The sequence below is a fragment of the Rhinolophus hipposideros genome, assembly GCF_964194185.1.
Source record: "Rhinolophus hipposideros genome assembly, chromosome: 12".
NCBI lineage: Eukaryota > Metazoa > Chordata > Mammalia > Chiroptera > Rhinolophidae > Rhinolophus > Rhinolophus hipposideros.
The window spans coordinates 1998836-2014191 of NC_138058.1; the positions used below are offsets into that span (position 1 = coordinate 1998836).

At 43.0% G+C, this 15356-nt stretch overlaps 1 protein-coding gene across 1 annotated transcript in view; it reads right to left on the minus strand.

The window, feature by feature from the left end:
- Positions 1-15356, minus strand: part of BUB1 (BUB1 mitotic checkpoint serine/threonine kinase) — a 56351-nt gene that overhangs the window by 26624 nt on the left and 14371 nt on the right. Inside the window, exons 8-15 of the mRNA XM_081068415.1 lie at positions 15096-15280; positions 12398-12549; positions 6169-6419; positions 4385-4443; positions 3070-3198; positions 2865-2975; positions 2016-2115; positions 1064-1145 (exon numbers count right to left, since the gene is read on the minus strand). Of these exons, the coding sequence (XP_080924541.1) occupies positions 1064-1145; positions 2016-2115; positions 2865-2975; positions 3070-3198; positions 4385-4443; positions 6169-6419; positions 12398-12549; positions 15096-15280 (1069 nt within the window). The remainder of the gene's footprint in view (positions 1-1063; positions 1146-2015; positions 2116-2864; positions 2976-3069; positions 3199-4384; positions 4444-6168; positions 6420-12397; positions 12550-15095; positions 15281-15356) is intronic.

Sequence of the window (15356 nt, forward strand, 5' to 3'; positions counted from 1 at the left end):
CCCTTTCCTACTTACTTTCTTGTTCACATCACACCAGGTCTGGCCAGGGGCTACGCAAGCTGGCTCCTGCGAAGCACTTCCTTGCTTTCTGGCACTATAAGGCGCTCTAGACTCCTTTGTCTCTTTCCTGCCCCAACCCTAGAATGAGCTATTTCTCCATGAACGCAAAGGTCAAGTTTCAGAATCTAGGGCAAAGGCAGAAACTGCTCAGTCAGAATCACACCTGACCAGAGCCCTTCAGTTGCCCATAAAATGCCCTGGTTTTCCTGTCCCTGCATTCTTCATCAATTCCACCTCATCTCTTCCAACACTGCAGGCAGAGCTGGCCGGTTGTTTCGTCAGGGAACACAGGACAAAGCAAGTGGCATATGCTACGGGCTAGGTACATGGAAACTCCACTGCGGTTCTTAGCCAGAGCACGTGTAGCTGGATAGTTCAGTAAAATGCACCTATGAAATGGCGCCACTGCATCTGAAATCCAGCCCATTATTTGGGAAATTTTAAAGTCAAAGGTTTACTAGAAGAGTTAGGGAACTGAGTGACAATTTACTCAGAAGAATCTGCTGAGGGGTAAAAACCGTGAGCGGAGTGAGCAGACTTTCTGCAGCACTCTGACACACCCCAAGAGAGGCCAGGCCAGGATGGAGAAAGGGCAGCTGGAAGCTGCATGTGGGCTGGACGCACCAGCCACTGTCACCAAGGAACTGCCGGGCCAGCACACAGGTGACACATGTCTGCAGAGGTGCCAACGATGAGCCCTTCCAGTTTAACTCTCTCTAAGTCACCGCAGGCCTCACTCCCCAGGTCTTGGAAACACATTTACCCTGTGGGGCCTCCTGTCCAGTGCAAAGGCCCTCTGAGCACAAGGACCATAGAAAATTCCTTCTTCAGTTTCCACACCCATTACAGGGCCTGGCACATACTAGACAAATAACTGGATAAGAATGTCCCCACGGCACACTGTCCACATGACGCTGTGCTTTCCACTACACTCCGGAGCACATCACCTCCTTTGTCTGCACAGCTACCTCGTAAAACCAAGAGGAAGCAGAGACTGACTTACCTTTGGCTTTGGAGAAAATCTGCTTACAGAGCGCTCTCCAAAGGTCCTGGCTCCTGTGGGTTTATTTTTAGGCTGTGGTAACCTAAGGAAAGATTTGCAAAATTATAAATAGTAAAATATGCCAAGGAAGTAAATGCTACCTCTTCAGGTTGAGTGTTAGAAACATCCTCTAGTTGTCCTGTCCAATCAGTTAATATTTACATACATGTTCCTTACCTTCACAGCACTTGCAGCAAAACTGAATTAACATGATGACATATATAAAAGGGAGAGTGGAAAATACAGAGCTCTCTACAACACTGAATTATAAGTTTTAGGAACAAAGAGCGAGGGCCGTGGCCATAGAGGGTCACAGATACCATGCATTCTTTATACCCAGTGCTGGGTGTAGCTGTGGGTTTCTGAGAGAAGGTCAGGCCTTTGTCCTTCGTGCCTCAGTGGGAATCTCTTCCACACTGCGACACCTGTCATTCACACCAGCACTCTCCTTCTAGGTTTCAACTATTAATACTGAAAATTCCTGGAGCTACCACTCGAATGTGATTTCCCTCTACCTTAAAACATTCTCTCAACAGCATGACCCCACTGAAGCCTTTTCTATTTCTTGATCCTGAAAAAATAAACAGCACGTCTGGCTACCGGAACCAGTGAATTCACTCACATCTAATACAGCACACAGAATTCAAACCCACAGAATCCCTCTCCCTCCTTTCCTTGTAGCACATGTAGCTACGCAGTACCCCGCATGCACTGCCGGTCTGGAGAAAACCTTCAGCAACAGTCTCCTGGCCACTCGGCCAAAGGCTCATCAGCGGCAGGGCTGGGAATGGAAGTCAGACCAGCTGATCGGCAGGCCACTCTCCTGCCAGCTCACTGCCCTGTGTCCCAGAGCAATCTGTGTGGAATCCCACGTCACTGTGACCACAGGTATCTCCCCCAGGTGTTTCTTTACCCATAATTTTCTTTGTTCCCATCTTCAAACACAGAAAAAGCAGATGAAAAAGAAGAGATAACCTTATTGACTCCCCAGAACCCAGAAGAACTTGGGTTTTCTGCAAGAGAAAAAATAGCATTAAATTATTACATTGGAAAAAAATTATTCTTTATGATAAACTTTAACATTATATAAGTAGAACAACAGCTTATAGGCAAGAAGAGAGGTCAGTGTTTCAAACACTTCCTCGTCTGAAGGAAGTGACATAATAACCACAGTCATGGCACCTCAAGCTCAAGCCTCCAGGTCTCGACCTCCTGCCCCATGTAAAGCACGGTGCTCACCATTCTCCTAAAATATTGCTATTGTCCCTTGATTCACTGAATAAAGTTCTAGTGGCTTTGTTTTCCCTTTTGTAGATGGAAGAATTAACCCTTCAGCTTTGCTTTTCATATCCTTCTGAGTCTAACTGGATTCTGTTTAGCTTTATCGTGATCTCTCTTGCTTCCTGCAGGGATCCTGACCCTAGACTAATGTAGGCTAACTGCTGGCCTCCAGCACTTCTACCCCGCCATTCTTCTACCCGGCAAGGCTCAGGTCGGACCTCAAGTACTCAGCCCTTCCCGGCCAGTCCTATCCACGAGGACCTTGTCTTTCTTTAGCACTATTATTTTCTAAGAAACAAAACAGACCTATGACACACATCGAGTACCCTGTCAACCATTGTCAGATTTGCTATTTCATGCATTTCCTGCCCTTATATGGCAAGTCCATCAAGAGCAGGGCCACTTTTTGTATAATCCTATTTCCTGTGGCAACCACCCACAATGCCTTGCACCTGGTAGCTTTTAAACAAATTGTTATTACTTTGAAACTGGGCTTCAAACGCATCTTCATTTTGATCTAGAGATGGCCATTCATCTTTGTCATCAGAAATGTCAGGGAGTGTAGGAACCTGGAACATATTCATGATGAAACCTTAAAACAGTAGAAAGAGTAACTGTAAACAAGGCTGCAAACGACCTTTCACGAACGTGTTGTCAGAGGCTACACATCCCCATGAGAGACTTACCTAATGCTTCTTTTGTGTGCACGGTGGGCGATGGCTGCACTGTGGAGGGCGTCGCCTGCACCATGCCCAGTGACGTGTTTGGGGTTGTGTGCAAAGAACTGGCATTAACAACCTTATGTGTTTCACACCCTATTAAAGAAATGGGGACAAAATACAGAATCAATAGGGAAATCAGAAGAATTTAAAAGGTACACAACGTAAGAACTTCCATTAAAAAACTTATTATTACTGATGATCACCAAAGACTTCCGTTATTATAATGCTTTCATATCTTTCATTTTTTATCTTTATAATAGTCACGTGATGTAGGTAAGACAAGAATCATCTTTTTATAGAAAAGGAAATGAAAGCTTCAAGAGAACAAGTGGTTTGGTTTAAAATTGTACCAAACTAGCAGCCTTGTCATAAACGACCCTCAGCTCCAATATATCCCAAGAAATACATGGTGACCATCCCTACAGTCCCATTGTAAAAGTTCAGACTGGCCTTCTGGCTCCCTCAGCTGAAGTCCAGGAGATGGTGCACCAGGCCCTGCTCACCTGGGCCCAGCCGGCCCAGACTGCACTTCGTCCTCTCTGCACCCCTCAGTCTCAGCCGAGCTCAGACACACCGGGGACAATCCCCCTTGGAATGTCTGCATGGGCCTGGAGCAGATCTTCCGAAATGGCCTTGACCCAATATCACTTTCTTGGTGGCATCATCCGCAGTCACCTCTGCATTCTTCATCCCCCTCCACCCCGCCTCCACGCAGGTGGGTTTTGTCCTTTCTGTTCATGACTGTACCCCCAACTCCGTGTACCCAGCCAGTGCTCAGGATGTCTGGGTTCAATGTAGGGGTTTCCAGCTATTTCAAGTAGCTCTATACCCACTGAACTGTCACTGGAAAACGATGTCACAATCACGTGGCGGGAGGGGGGGGATGTCCAATCTGTGTGTCTCATTTTATTTATAAAACTTTCCTTCAGTGTAAATGCATCTAACAGAGTAGTACCAAACAGAAGTCTAACACTCCTAATTAAACTTTTAATCACCATTACCTCCTCACGACGTATTAAAGATGATTCTTATTCTGAGAAATGCACATAGCAAGTTTCCCAGAGATTCTAACTAATAAGATGTTACTAACAGGTGGATTTCTGCTGAGTTGGAAATGGCCCAGAGCTCCTCTAACCTCTGCATTCAGAATAAGAAAGCTAACAGACGGCTTCTTCAAGGCGTGAAGCCTTCACAAACCATGGCCACAACACACACCTCGGAGTGACCTGGGGGAACCTGGTTAATGGGTCAGAACACACGTACAGTAACTACACATTACCTTCTTTCATGTTGGCCCCACTGTGTGGCTTGAATTCATGAGTACTTTGAGTCACACATCTGGAAGAAAAACCTCTAGACATTAACTCTAAAGAAAGAATAGTGAAAAAATGTCAGCAATCACAAGCCTGTTGTTACAGTATGGATGAAACTGCTTAGGTCTGTAGTGTAAGTAAATAAAATGTTTCATTTTTTCTTTCCTTTCCTTTTGAAGAAAAGAATTCTTACAGACACAGGCCAGGTGCTAACGTTCGCTTGACACAGTGGTTGTGTTTTTTAACAGCATACTAATCGTGGTTTTTTGTGTAGGGTGGGAAAGTGGCTCCCTAATTTAAACGTCCCCATTTATCACATGGCTGAAGGGCCAGCATGCAGCTCCCCGGTCACAGTGAGGGAAGCACCACCATGCTTTGTCAGCACGGCCCCATCGTGGCAAGCCAGCAGGCACAGGGCACTGTTCCCCATAGTTCCAGTTATTAAGAAGGGAAAACATGGCACAGAAGACGTTCATGTCAGTTTGTTTTAAGCACAGTGTGACAGTGGACCTCGTCTATTTATCTTTGCTAGAATTCTCTTAATGGACCCTGGTAAATGTAAAGGAGAAACTACAAAGCACTTTAAATTTTATAAATCTCCACTAAACTGTCATAAAAACATAAGTTTTTATATGAGATTTCAGAGAAAGGTACCCTTTGGTCAGCTGTCCAAGCTGCTGAGAATGTCATGGGGGTCCATTCAGTCCCTTGCCTGGGCCAGGGTCAGGATAAATCTGAAGTGCTTCTGATGGAGACCTAAATGTTTATTAGGTGAAAGAGTGTCCCAGTTGTATAAGGGACAGCCATCTCTGGCTCTCATAGCCTCACTACTCCATCTGTGCAGGGGCAGCTGGCCACACGTCCCTTCCACGGGGCTGTCGCTGTTGCCCCTCTTACCGTGACAGCTGCATAAATGAACTATGAAGAGCTAATGGAGCCATGGCTCCCACACAACCCTCTTCTTACACACAGGGTGCAATACAAACCCCAGGACAGTTATTGTCTTGATGTGAGTGAAGGAGCATGAGGATTTAAATCTCATTTCCAGCAAAAATCAGTGATCCAAGTTAAATTGGGCACTGAACCAACGCTTAAGAACCATAATCTGTGCTCAGAGGCTTAGCCTAAGGGGAGGGTGTGAGCTACACTGTGGCTTTTATTTTTTCTAATGGATCAATAAAATTGTATGTCTAGAGAGAGAGAGAGAGAGAGAGAGAGAGAGAGAGAGAGAGAGAGAGAGAGAGAGACTGAAGATAAAAATTTATACAAAACAAGTGGTGTGCCGCTAATTTCAGAACTGCAGGCAAACACCTCACAACTGGGGACACTTCCCCAGCAGCGTGCAGTTGGAACCTGGCATATTGTGTAATGGATGTCAATCTCAAACCGCTCCTGCTGAGAAGACAGAGGTAAGATGAGAAGAACATGGGGCAAGGAACCGTCTGGACCGTAACAGTCCTTATGGTACTCCATCAAAGCCAGAAAGCAAAGATAGTTTGGTATAGCAGCTGTATATCCTTCAGTTATAAAAAGATTGTTACGTTTCAGCATACTGAAAATTTTTAACTCAAAAGAGAAGTACGAACTAAAATAAATACTCTAAAAGAAGCCTGAGATAAGTAGGCCTACAAGACTTAGGCTTCTATTTTGGGGCCTGGCTGGGTTACATCTGCTCCTGATGCTGCAGATAGTGCAGGAGCTGGCAGACACCTTCACACTACCACCAGCTCCACCAGTAGCTTTGGCTCACCTGGCATCTTCTCTGGCTGCTGTAAATGTGGAGTCTGTCACTGGCTGGGCTGTCAAAGGAACAGGAGGAGCAACACTCTGGCTGACGGCTGGGGACACCAAAGTGACAGTAACAGCATTTGCCTCAAGAGGTGCCTTTCTTGGTCTCTCTTCCAGGTGCCGTGAGGTGCGCAGAGTGGCCACTGGCAGGGACGGAGCGTTCACTTCCTGCTGGGAGCTGACACTTGGCCCCATGCACGCTGGATTCACCTTCTGTGTAGAACAAACAAACAAAAGCAAAGCAATGAAGTCCAGAATGTTAGTAATGGGGTATTACGGCTTTTCCGTATTAGGCATTATACACTGGCCTCTTTCCCCTACAGCTATTCGGAAATGACCGTCGACAGCAACAAAAAGACCACTCTCCACGAGGGTTGCTTGGCACTAAACCAGACACACTGGTAGCTCATGCCTCTGAGCACTGAAACAGCCCTCCAGTTTTATCAGTCTCTGAGAACTGTCTTATTTCTCTCACCTAATTTTGGGAAAAGACCAACGAGTCGATGTAATGACACGCTCAAAACAATGTTCCTTCCGTTCAAACGCCCCGGGTAGCTGTTTCCTCTTTGATGACTAGGAAACGTGAGTATCAGTTCCAATTATGACTTCCACACAAGCATGGCTCACACGGGATGGGTAACAGGCTCTGCACTTAAAATCTTTGCTTTTCTACTCGTTGTACTTAGACTATAACTGTACACTCTCATGGTACCAAGTTAAAAAACAGGGAGTAAATTCCTCACCATATAAAAGTATTCTCACAATTTGTTAAGAAAAGCACCAAATATCTAGGGCAAAAATAGTTATTTCACAAATGGACAAAATGTAAAAAGTTCCTACTCATGGCTTCCGGTCAAGATGGCAGAGTAGATGGACGCTGTGCTCGCCTCTCCCACATCAAAATTATAACTAAATTACAGAGCAACCATCACTGAGAATGGTCTGAAGTTTAGCTGAACAGAAGGCCCATAACTAAGGACATACAGAAGACGCCATGTTGAGACTGGTAGGAGGGGCAGAGATGCTGAATGGGCGGGTCCCACACCTGTGTGCAACCATTAAAAATTGGGAGGGATATCTTGGCTGCGGAGAACCCCCTCCCCCCTCAGGAGCAACGGTTCCCCAGCCCAGACCACCAGTGTTGGGAAGAGGGGCCCCCACAATGCCTGGCTATAAAAATCAGCAGGGATTCAGTCCAGGTGAGCCAGACGGTGGCTAGAGATCCAGGCATTCTCTTAAAGGTCCTGCACACAGGCTCAATTACTCACAAACACCTGCCCTGGGCTCCAGTGAAAGATAGCAGCTCTAAAAGCACCAGGGACATCCAGGGAGAAACGGAATTGTCTGACTCAGGGTGAGGACTGGAGGGGCAGCTCTCTTGGAGTCTAAAGTGCCAGAAAGATGCCATTGTTCCTCTGTGGAGCCCTTCCTCAGCACAGCTGGAAGGTGCAGGTGGGCACCAAATCTGAGTCTCCATACACCTGGCTAATACAGCTCTTTCCCCACCCTGGTGATTCTCTGAGATCCTGGCCCACCTGACTCTTTCAGGGGCTGTTCCTCACAAGTGCCAGCCTCTGCCAGCACTGCAGACTTCCCTAAAACCAAAGGTCCACAAACCCCAAACAAGCAGTGGCGGCCTTGGCATGCCCTGTACCTCCTGCTAAGTTGTCCCCCACTGGACACTGGTGGTGGCCAGCCTCGTTTCACAGCATAGCCTTTCCCAGGCACCTCCAAGCCCAGCACAGGCAGCTACCAACCACAGATCACTCTGTAGCTTCCACCCGGTGGCCTTGGGCTGGGCACACGCAACAGCTGAACTTGGCTTCACCAGAACCCCTCCCAAGAGGACCCAGACCCAACACCCCTGGTGCCTGGCTTCAGACCACAGCAGAGCACCCCCAATTGGTGTCACAAATGACACATCCAAAGGGTGGACTGGCAGGCACCAGAGCCCCACTAAAGCGAATCATCCTCCATGCCGTCAACCCCCCCCTCCCCCGCACAACAGCTCATCTGCTGTAGTCACTTCTAGTCCTCACTGTCAGCTTGAGGGTCAATTCCCACTGACCTGCCAACAGCTATCAAGGCTCAACTACAACAGGAGGGCACACACAACCCACATGAGGGACATGCTGGAGCACCCTGCTCAGGTGACCAGGGAGACTGTGCCATTGGAACACACAGCACACTTACTACATAAGGCCACTCTACTAAGACCAGAGACATAGCAGCCCTATCTATGTAGAAACAAACACAGGGAGGCAGCCAAAATGGAGAGACAAAGAAACATGTTCCAAATGAAGTAACAGGAGAAAATGCCAGAAAAAGAAACGAAATGGAGACAAGCAATCTACCAGATAGAGTTTAAACCACTGGTTATAAGGATGCTCAATGATCTCAGGAAGAACTTCAACAAAGAGACAGGAAACATAAAAATGGAGATAGAAAACATTAAAAGAACCAGTCAGAAATGAAGAATACAATAACTGAAATGAAGAATACATTAGAGGGAATCAACAGTAGATTAGATGAAGCAGAGGACTGAATCAGCAATTTGGAAAACAAGGTAGCAGAAAACACACAATTGGAATAGCAATAAGAATGAAAGAAAGGAGTAGAGTTTAAGGGGCCTCTGGGACAACATCAAGGGTAACAACATTCACATCATAGAGGTACCAGAGGGAGAAGACAGAGAGCAAGGAATTGAAAACCTATTTGAAGAAATAAAGACAAAAAACTTCCCTAACCTGGAGAAGAAAATGGACACACAAGCTCAGAAAGCACAGAGTCCCAAACAAGATGAATACAAATATGCCCACACCAAGACACATTATAATGAAAATGTCAAAGGTTTTTAAAGACAGAGAGAATCTTAAAAGCAGCAAGAGAAAAGCAGTTAGTGACCTATAAAGGAGCTCCCATAAGACTATCTGCTGATTTTTCTACAGAAATTTTGCAGGTCAGAAGAGACTGACAGAAAATATTCAACGTGATAAAAAACAAGAAACTACAGTCAAGATTATTCTACTCAGCAAGGCTATCACTTACAATCAAAGGACAGATAAGGAGCTTCCCAGTCAAGAAAAAGCTAAGGGAATTCATCACCACCAAACCAGAATTACAAGCAATGTTAGAGACTTCTTTAAGAAAAAGAAGAAAAAAATTAAAAGTATGAGTAAGAAAATATCACAAAGAAAAAATTTCTCACTAACAAATACATAAAAGCACTGGATCAACCAACACTAAAGCTAGAACAAGGGTTAAAAGACAGAAATAGGAAGATCATGTGTAATTACAGCAGTAAATTAAGGAATACACACACACACACACGAAGTTAAAAACATAACATAATAAAAACAAAAATGTGGAGGGGGTGAGTAAAAATGATAGTGATTTTAGGATGTATTCGAACTTAAGAAAACATCAACTAAAAACAGAATGCTATAAACATAGCTTGTTATATGTGAAGCACATGGTAACCAGAAACCAAAAATCTACAAGAAATATCCAAGAAATATAGAAAAAGGAATCCACATACAGCACTATAGAAAATCATCAACATACAAGAAAAGAGAGCAAGAAAGAAACAGAGAACTACAAAAACAGTCAGAAAACAATAAAATGGCAATAACTACATGCCTATCAATAATTGCTAAGTGAAATAAGCCAAACAGAGAAAGACAAATACCACATGACTTCATTTATATGTGGAACCTAAAAAAACAAAATAAACAAACAAACAACAAATAAACTCGTAGGTACAGAGAACAAAGTGATGTTTGCCAGAGGGGAGGGGAGTTAGAGGGTTGGGAAGGGATTATGAAGTACAAATTGGTTGTTACAAAACAGTCACAGGGATGTCAAGTACAGAATAGGGAATATAGTCAGTAATGTTATAATAACTATGTATGATGCGTGTGGGTGGCAAGACTTATCAGGGAGATCACTTCTGTAAGTTATATAAATGTGTAACCACTATGCTGTACATGTGAAACTAATATAATATTGAATGTCAACTGTAATTGAAAAAAAAAAAGTCGGGGTGGCCGGTTAGCTCAACTGGTTTGGGCGAGGTGCTGATAACATCAAGGTTGCCAGTTTGATCCCTGACATGGGGCACTGTGAGCTGCACCCTCCTTAAAACAACAACAACAAAAATACTCATCAGTCATCAAAAAAGTAGTTAAAAATAACCTATCTAAAATTAATCATAATATTCAATTCTGAAGAAACATTTTGAAAAAAAATATCAGACTTTATCAGGTATCAAAACATATAACAATGCTGTGGTAAGTACACAACATAGAATGATCAAGAAGAAACCTATTGCCCAAACAAAGGTATAGATATTTTAGAAACGATCTTGTGTATTAAAAATTTAGTACCTGATAAAGATATTTTAAATGAATGGGTAAAGGCTGAGCTGGTCAATAACTGATTTAAGGGAAATCGGCAATCCATTTGGAAAATATATCCTTATGTCACCGACATACAAAAATAAGCCCCATGAAAGGAGGACTCTGGTTAAAAACAGTGGCTTAAACATGTGTTTTATTATTTACATCCTCCTCAAACCAAACCTCCCCAGCACGACAGTAAAGGAATCCTAGCATATAAAACAGCAGGTGGAGGCTGACCTCTGGAGAAGGTGAGAATTTAGACACATCGAATGGAAGTGAAGGTGGGACTAGGACAGGTATGTGGCAGTAGTGAGTCTGTTTACAGTGCAGATCCTGAGATCCATTCTTGCAGGTATACGTCCATCTGGCAGCAGACTGGGTTTCCTTTCTGGACAAACTGAATCAAAAGGACGCGGGGCCAGGGCAGAGGGTGGTGGTGACAGAGACGAGGACTGAGTGGTCTGCTTCCTGAACAGCAGGACCCCTCGCCCGCTTTGCTTGGCTCCCAAGCCAGCAGCCCGGGTGTACATGCTCAAATCAAACCGACACCAACAAGGCCCCGAGGCCCCTAGGACATGCAGTCAGTCTCTGCATGCTCTTGGATGAGTAGATAGTGAAGTTCACCAGATAGGACAGGGTGATCAGATTTCAATGTGAAGAACAAAGACAAAAACAAAACCAACAACAGGTAGAATATTATATTCACATAATAAGAACAGGCAGCTATGAAAATAAACATTTACAGTGAAAAAGCTATCTGATCTTAAAAATGTCATCTGTAACAAAAGAATCTAATAAGAGGGCCATAAAAAGTTAAGGAAATCTAACAGAAAGTTAGGGGGGGAAAGCACAAAGGTAGAAAAATAGGAGAAAAAAAGTGAATTAGAGGATCAATCTGGGATCTCCACTATCCAGTATGATTACAACAAATAAAAGAACATATATGGGCAAGAAGTACTTAAAAACTAATAAATTCCCCAAAAGTGTAGGACTGGAATGTTCAAGCACTGAATGTAATGGGTAGCAAGTGCAGAGGGAAAGCACATCACCAGGTCACACACAACTGGGGAGAGACGACCCAGGACGCTGTCAGAGAGCAGATGGCATGTTCAGAGCCAGGAATCAGAATGACTCTGGGCTTCTCAAACACAGAGCCCCACACAGAGGAGCAGAGCCTTCCGACCTCCCTCCCAGAACATCAAGGCCAGCCAATGATCAGCCAAGTGTGAGGGCAGAAAATTAACCCTCCCAGATAATTTTCTACAAAAAAGCTCTCGGAGACTATGCACCCGCCAAATAGGAATATTACAGAGCAATGATGACAAAGGAATGAGAAAACAAGCAGGGACACACCACAGCGGGGGCCAAAGGGAGGGTAGCTGCCCCAGCCAACCCGGAGAAGGGAGCCAGAAAACTGGAGGGCATGTGGCTAAGAAAAGTGAAACTAAGAGCGTATTTGATGCATCTGAACCTGATGAAAGGATATGTCCAGTTTCTTCAGAGTGTGGGGATAAATAACTGGTAAGTACCAAGACAACATAGCAAGAGAAAATGAGACAATTCTTTTAACAATTTCTTGGAACTCTCCAGGGAAAACAAATCATGCAAAAAGGAAATCCAAATAAGAATAAACAAAGCCATCTAATGGAAATGTAAATACATAAACACATAAATAAATAAACATGTACAGACACACTGAACATCAGAATTGAATTAACACTAAAATTAGGGCACAGAAAGGAGCAAAGAGAAGGGAACCAGAGGCACGGGAAGTCAATGATGAGCACACACCTCAGGACTGTGCTGGGAAGCGGGCAGGCTCTCCCGGGACGGCTCCGTCACTTGATGCAACCTCTTATGAAGTTCATCCATTTTCTCTTTCAATAGCTGTTCTTCAAAAGCATTTGCTTCTTTCCTTATCATATAATGTCTGTCTTCGTTTACTTTAGGAAAGACAAAAAATGGTTTGCAGGCTAAGTTTAAATTCAGGCCATAGAACTGCACATTTTTTACTAGTCTTTTCCATATGCATTAGGTTATCAGCAAATAAAATAGCTATTTGCTAGCTACTTATTTATATTAAAGTATAATCCACATACAACATTAGTTTCAGAAGTACATGATTCTATGTTTATATGTATTATGAAATGATCACAGTGAAGTGTAGTTAACATCTGTCACCATACATGGTTACAAAAAAAAATTTTTTTCCTTGTGATGAGGACTTTTAAGATCTGCTCTTAGCAACTTGAAAATATACAACACAATTTTATTAACTAGTCACCATGGTGTACATTATGTCCACCATGACTTATTTTATAACTGCTAGTTTGTACCTTTCCAACTCCTTTACCCATTTCACACACCCCCGCCAATCTGTTTGTTATCTATGACATTTTTTTAAAATTCCGTATATACGTAAGATCATATAGTATTTGTCTTTTTCTGTCTGACTTATTTCACTGAGCATAGTGCTCTCAAGGTCCATTCATGTTGTCACAAATGGCAAGATTACATTCTTCTTCAAGGCTGAATACTTTGCCGTGTGTATAACAATCACAATTTCTTTATCCATTCTTCCACTGATGGACACTTAGGTTGTTTCCATATCTTGGATATTAATAATGCTGCAATGAACATACAGGTGTATGTATCTTTTTGAGTATTTTCATTTTGCAGTGTTTTGTATATCGATTTTGTATCCTGCAACTTTACTGATTTTGTTTAATTCTATCACTTTTTTGGTGGAGTTTTTCTATATACATACACGTCATGTCATCTGCAGATAGTGTTTTACTTCTTCCTTTCCAATCTGGATGCCTTTTATTTCTAGTTCCTGTCTAATTGCTCTGGCTAGAACTGTAATACTATGTTGAATAAGAACGGGCATTTTCATCTTGCTCCTGTTCTTAGAGGAAAAGCTTTCAGCTTCTCACCATTGAGTGTGATGGTAGCTGTGGGTATTTAATTATGATGTGGTCTTTATTATGTGGTCTTTATTATGATGAGGAAATATCCCCCTATACCCACTAGATTGAGAGTTTTTATCATAAATGGATGTTGAATTTTGTCAAATGGTTTTTCTGAAGCTATGATTTCTATCCATTTTGTTACATGATGTATCACGTTGATTGATTTGCACATGTTGAACCATCCCTGTACTGCTGGACTAATTCCCATTGATCATGGGGCATGATCTTTTTAATGTACTGTGAAATTCAGTTTGCTAATATTTTTCGAGGGTTTTTGCATCTATTTTCATCAGGGACATTGGCCTGTCATTTTTTCTTGTGGTGTCCTTGTCTGGTTTTGGTATCAGAGTAATGCTGGTGTCATAATACGAGTTTAAAAGTGTTCCCTCCTTTTCTGTTTTTTGAAGAGTTTGACAAGATTTGGTATTAATCATTCTGTGAATGTTTGTTAGAATTCACTAGTGAAGTTGGTTAGAATTCACCTTTTAATTATAATTTTTACCTGCCTTTGGCATGGTTACTTTTAAGTCCAGGGAATATAAGTACAGAAATGTACATGTTGATCAAGAATAATATTTGGTAATAATATGATACTAAACATTTCTTCTAAAACAAACATGACTATGGAAACCATTTGAAAATGGAAGTTTTTAAAAGATACACATTTTTAGGTGCTTTCTAAGAAGAAATAAGTGCTCTGAAAGGTATTTCAAGCACATGGCGGGCAGTCCCACTTCCAATGTCTAGTTAACGTAGTCATGTCACATACAAATCAAATCGCCTGGCTAAAACTTTAGGTCACCGTGTGTGTTAAGAAGAATGGATCTGTACATGGCACAAAATGGGTCTTCCACGCATGATAGCTGATGGTTCCCTCAGGTATCAACTGAATGAGCAATAACAAACAAAAAAGAGAGGCCGACAGCGTGACTATAGTACAAATAACTGAGATGGTGAAAGTCCTCAGTGGGGCAGACTCATTTTCCTGAGGTCAACACTGTGATAGCAGAGGAAGCACAAACATTGGTGTTAACAACAGCCATGGTTTTCCCTGTGAGGAAGCTTTGGCCCACTCCACAGCCATCAATGACATGGCAATGGGCCAGAGACACCTTCTAAATGTCCTATCTATAGTACTTGCAGATCTTAGAAAATCTCAACTTTAGTTCCTAACTGAATCCTTCCACAGTAAAATAAGTGGCCCAGTGGTTTAGAGTTGCTGTATACAGAAGTTCAAATACACACAAGAGGTGTTTAAATGTTTTAAAATACCTATTCACTAAAGCTAAGGCAGCACTGGTGTGGTATCTACTAGTGCTGTTTCATCTCCACGCCCTTGGATGACAAGGGGGCCCCACCAGCATCGAACAAGGATGTCTAGGCTTCTGATAGGATGAGCTCGAGACTTTTTGGCATTCTTCCAGCACAGGCAACTATCTGCTTAAAAATGTTAATCACTCAGGAATGATGATTATTTTAGCGACAAAAGAATAACTCAAACAAGAAGACTGCAGTACCCCACTGCTCATGCTTTCTCCGTTGATTGTACTTTTGGGCTCTCAGCTCTTCAAAGGAGAATTCTGAGTCTCCACGAATGAGCTTCTCCTTGCAGTACATAACAACCTGCTGAACGTCAGCTCTGGTTGCCAGACAGGACTGTGCAGAGTATTCTGACTTAGAAATCGTGATCACCCTCTGTTCCCTACAAAGGGAAGAAAACATCATTTACAACGCTATACAACAGTAGCTCTTGACAGAAGCTAAGGAATCAATCAATG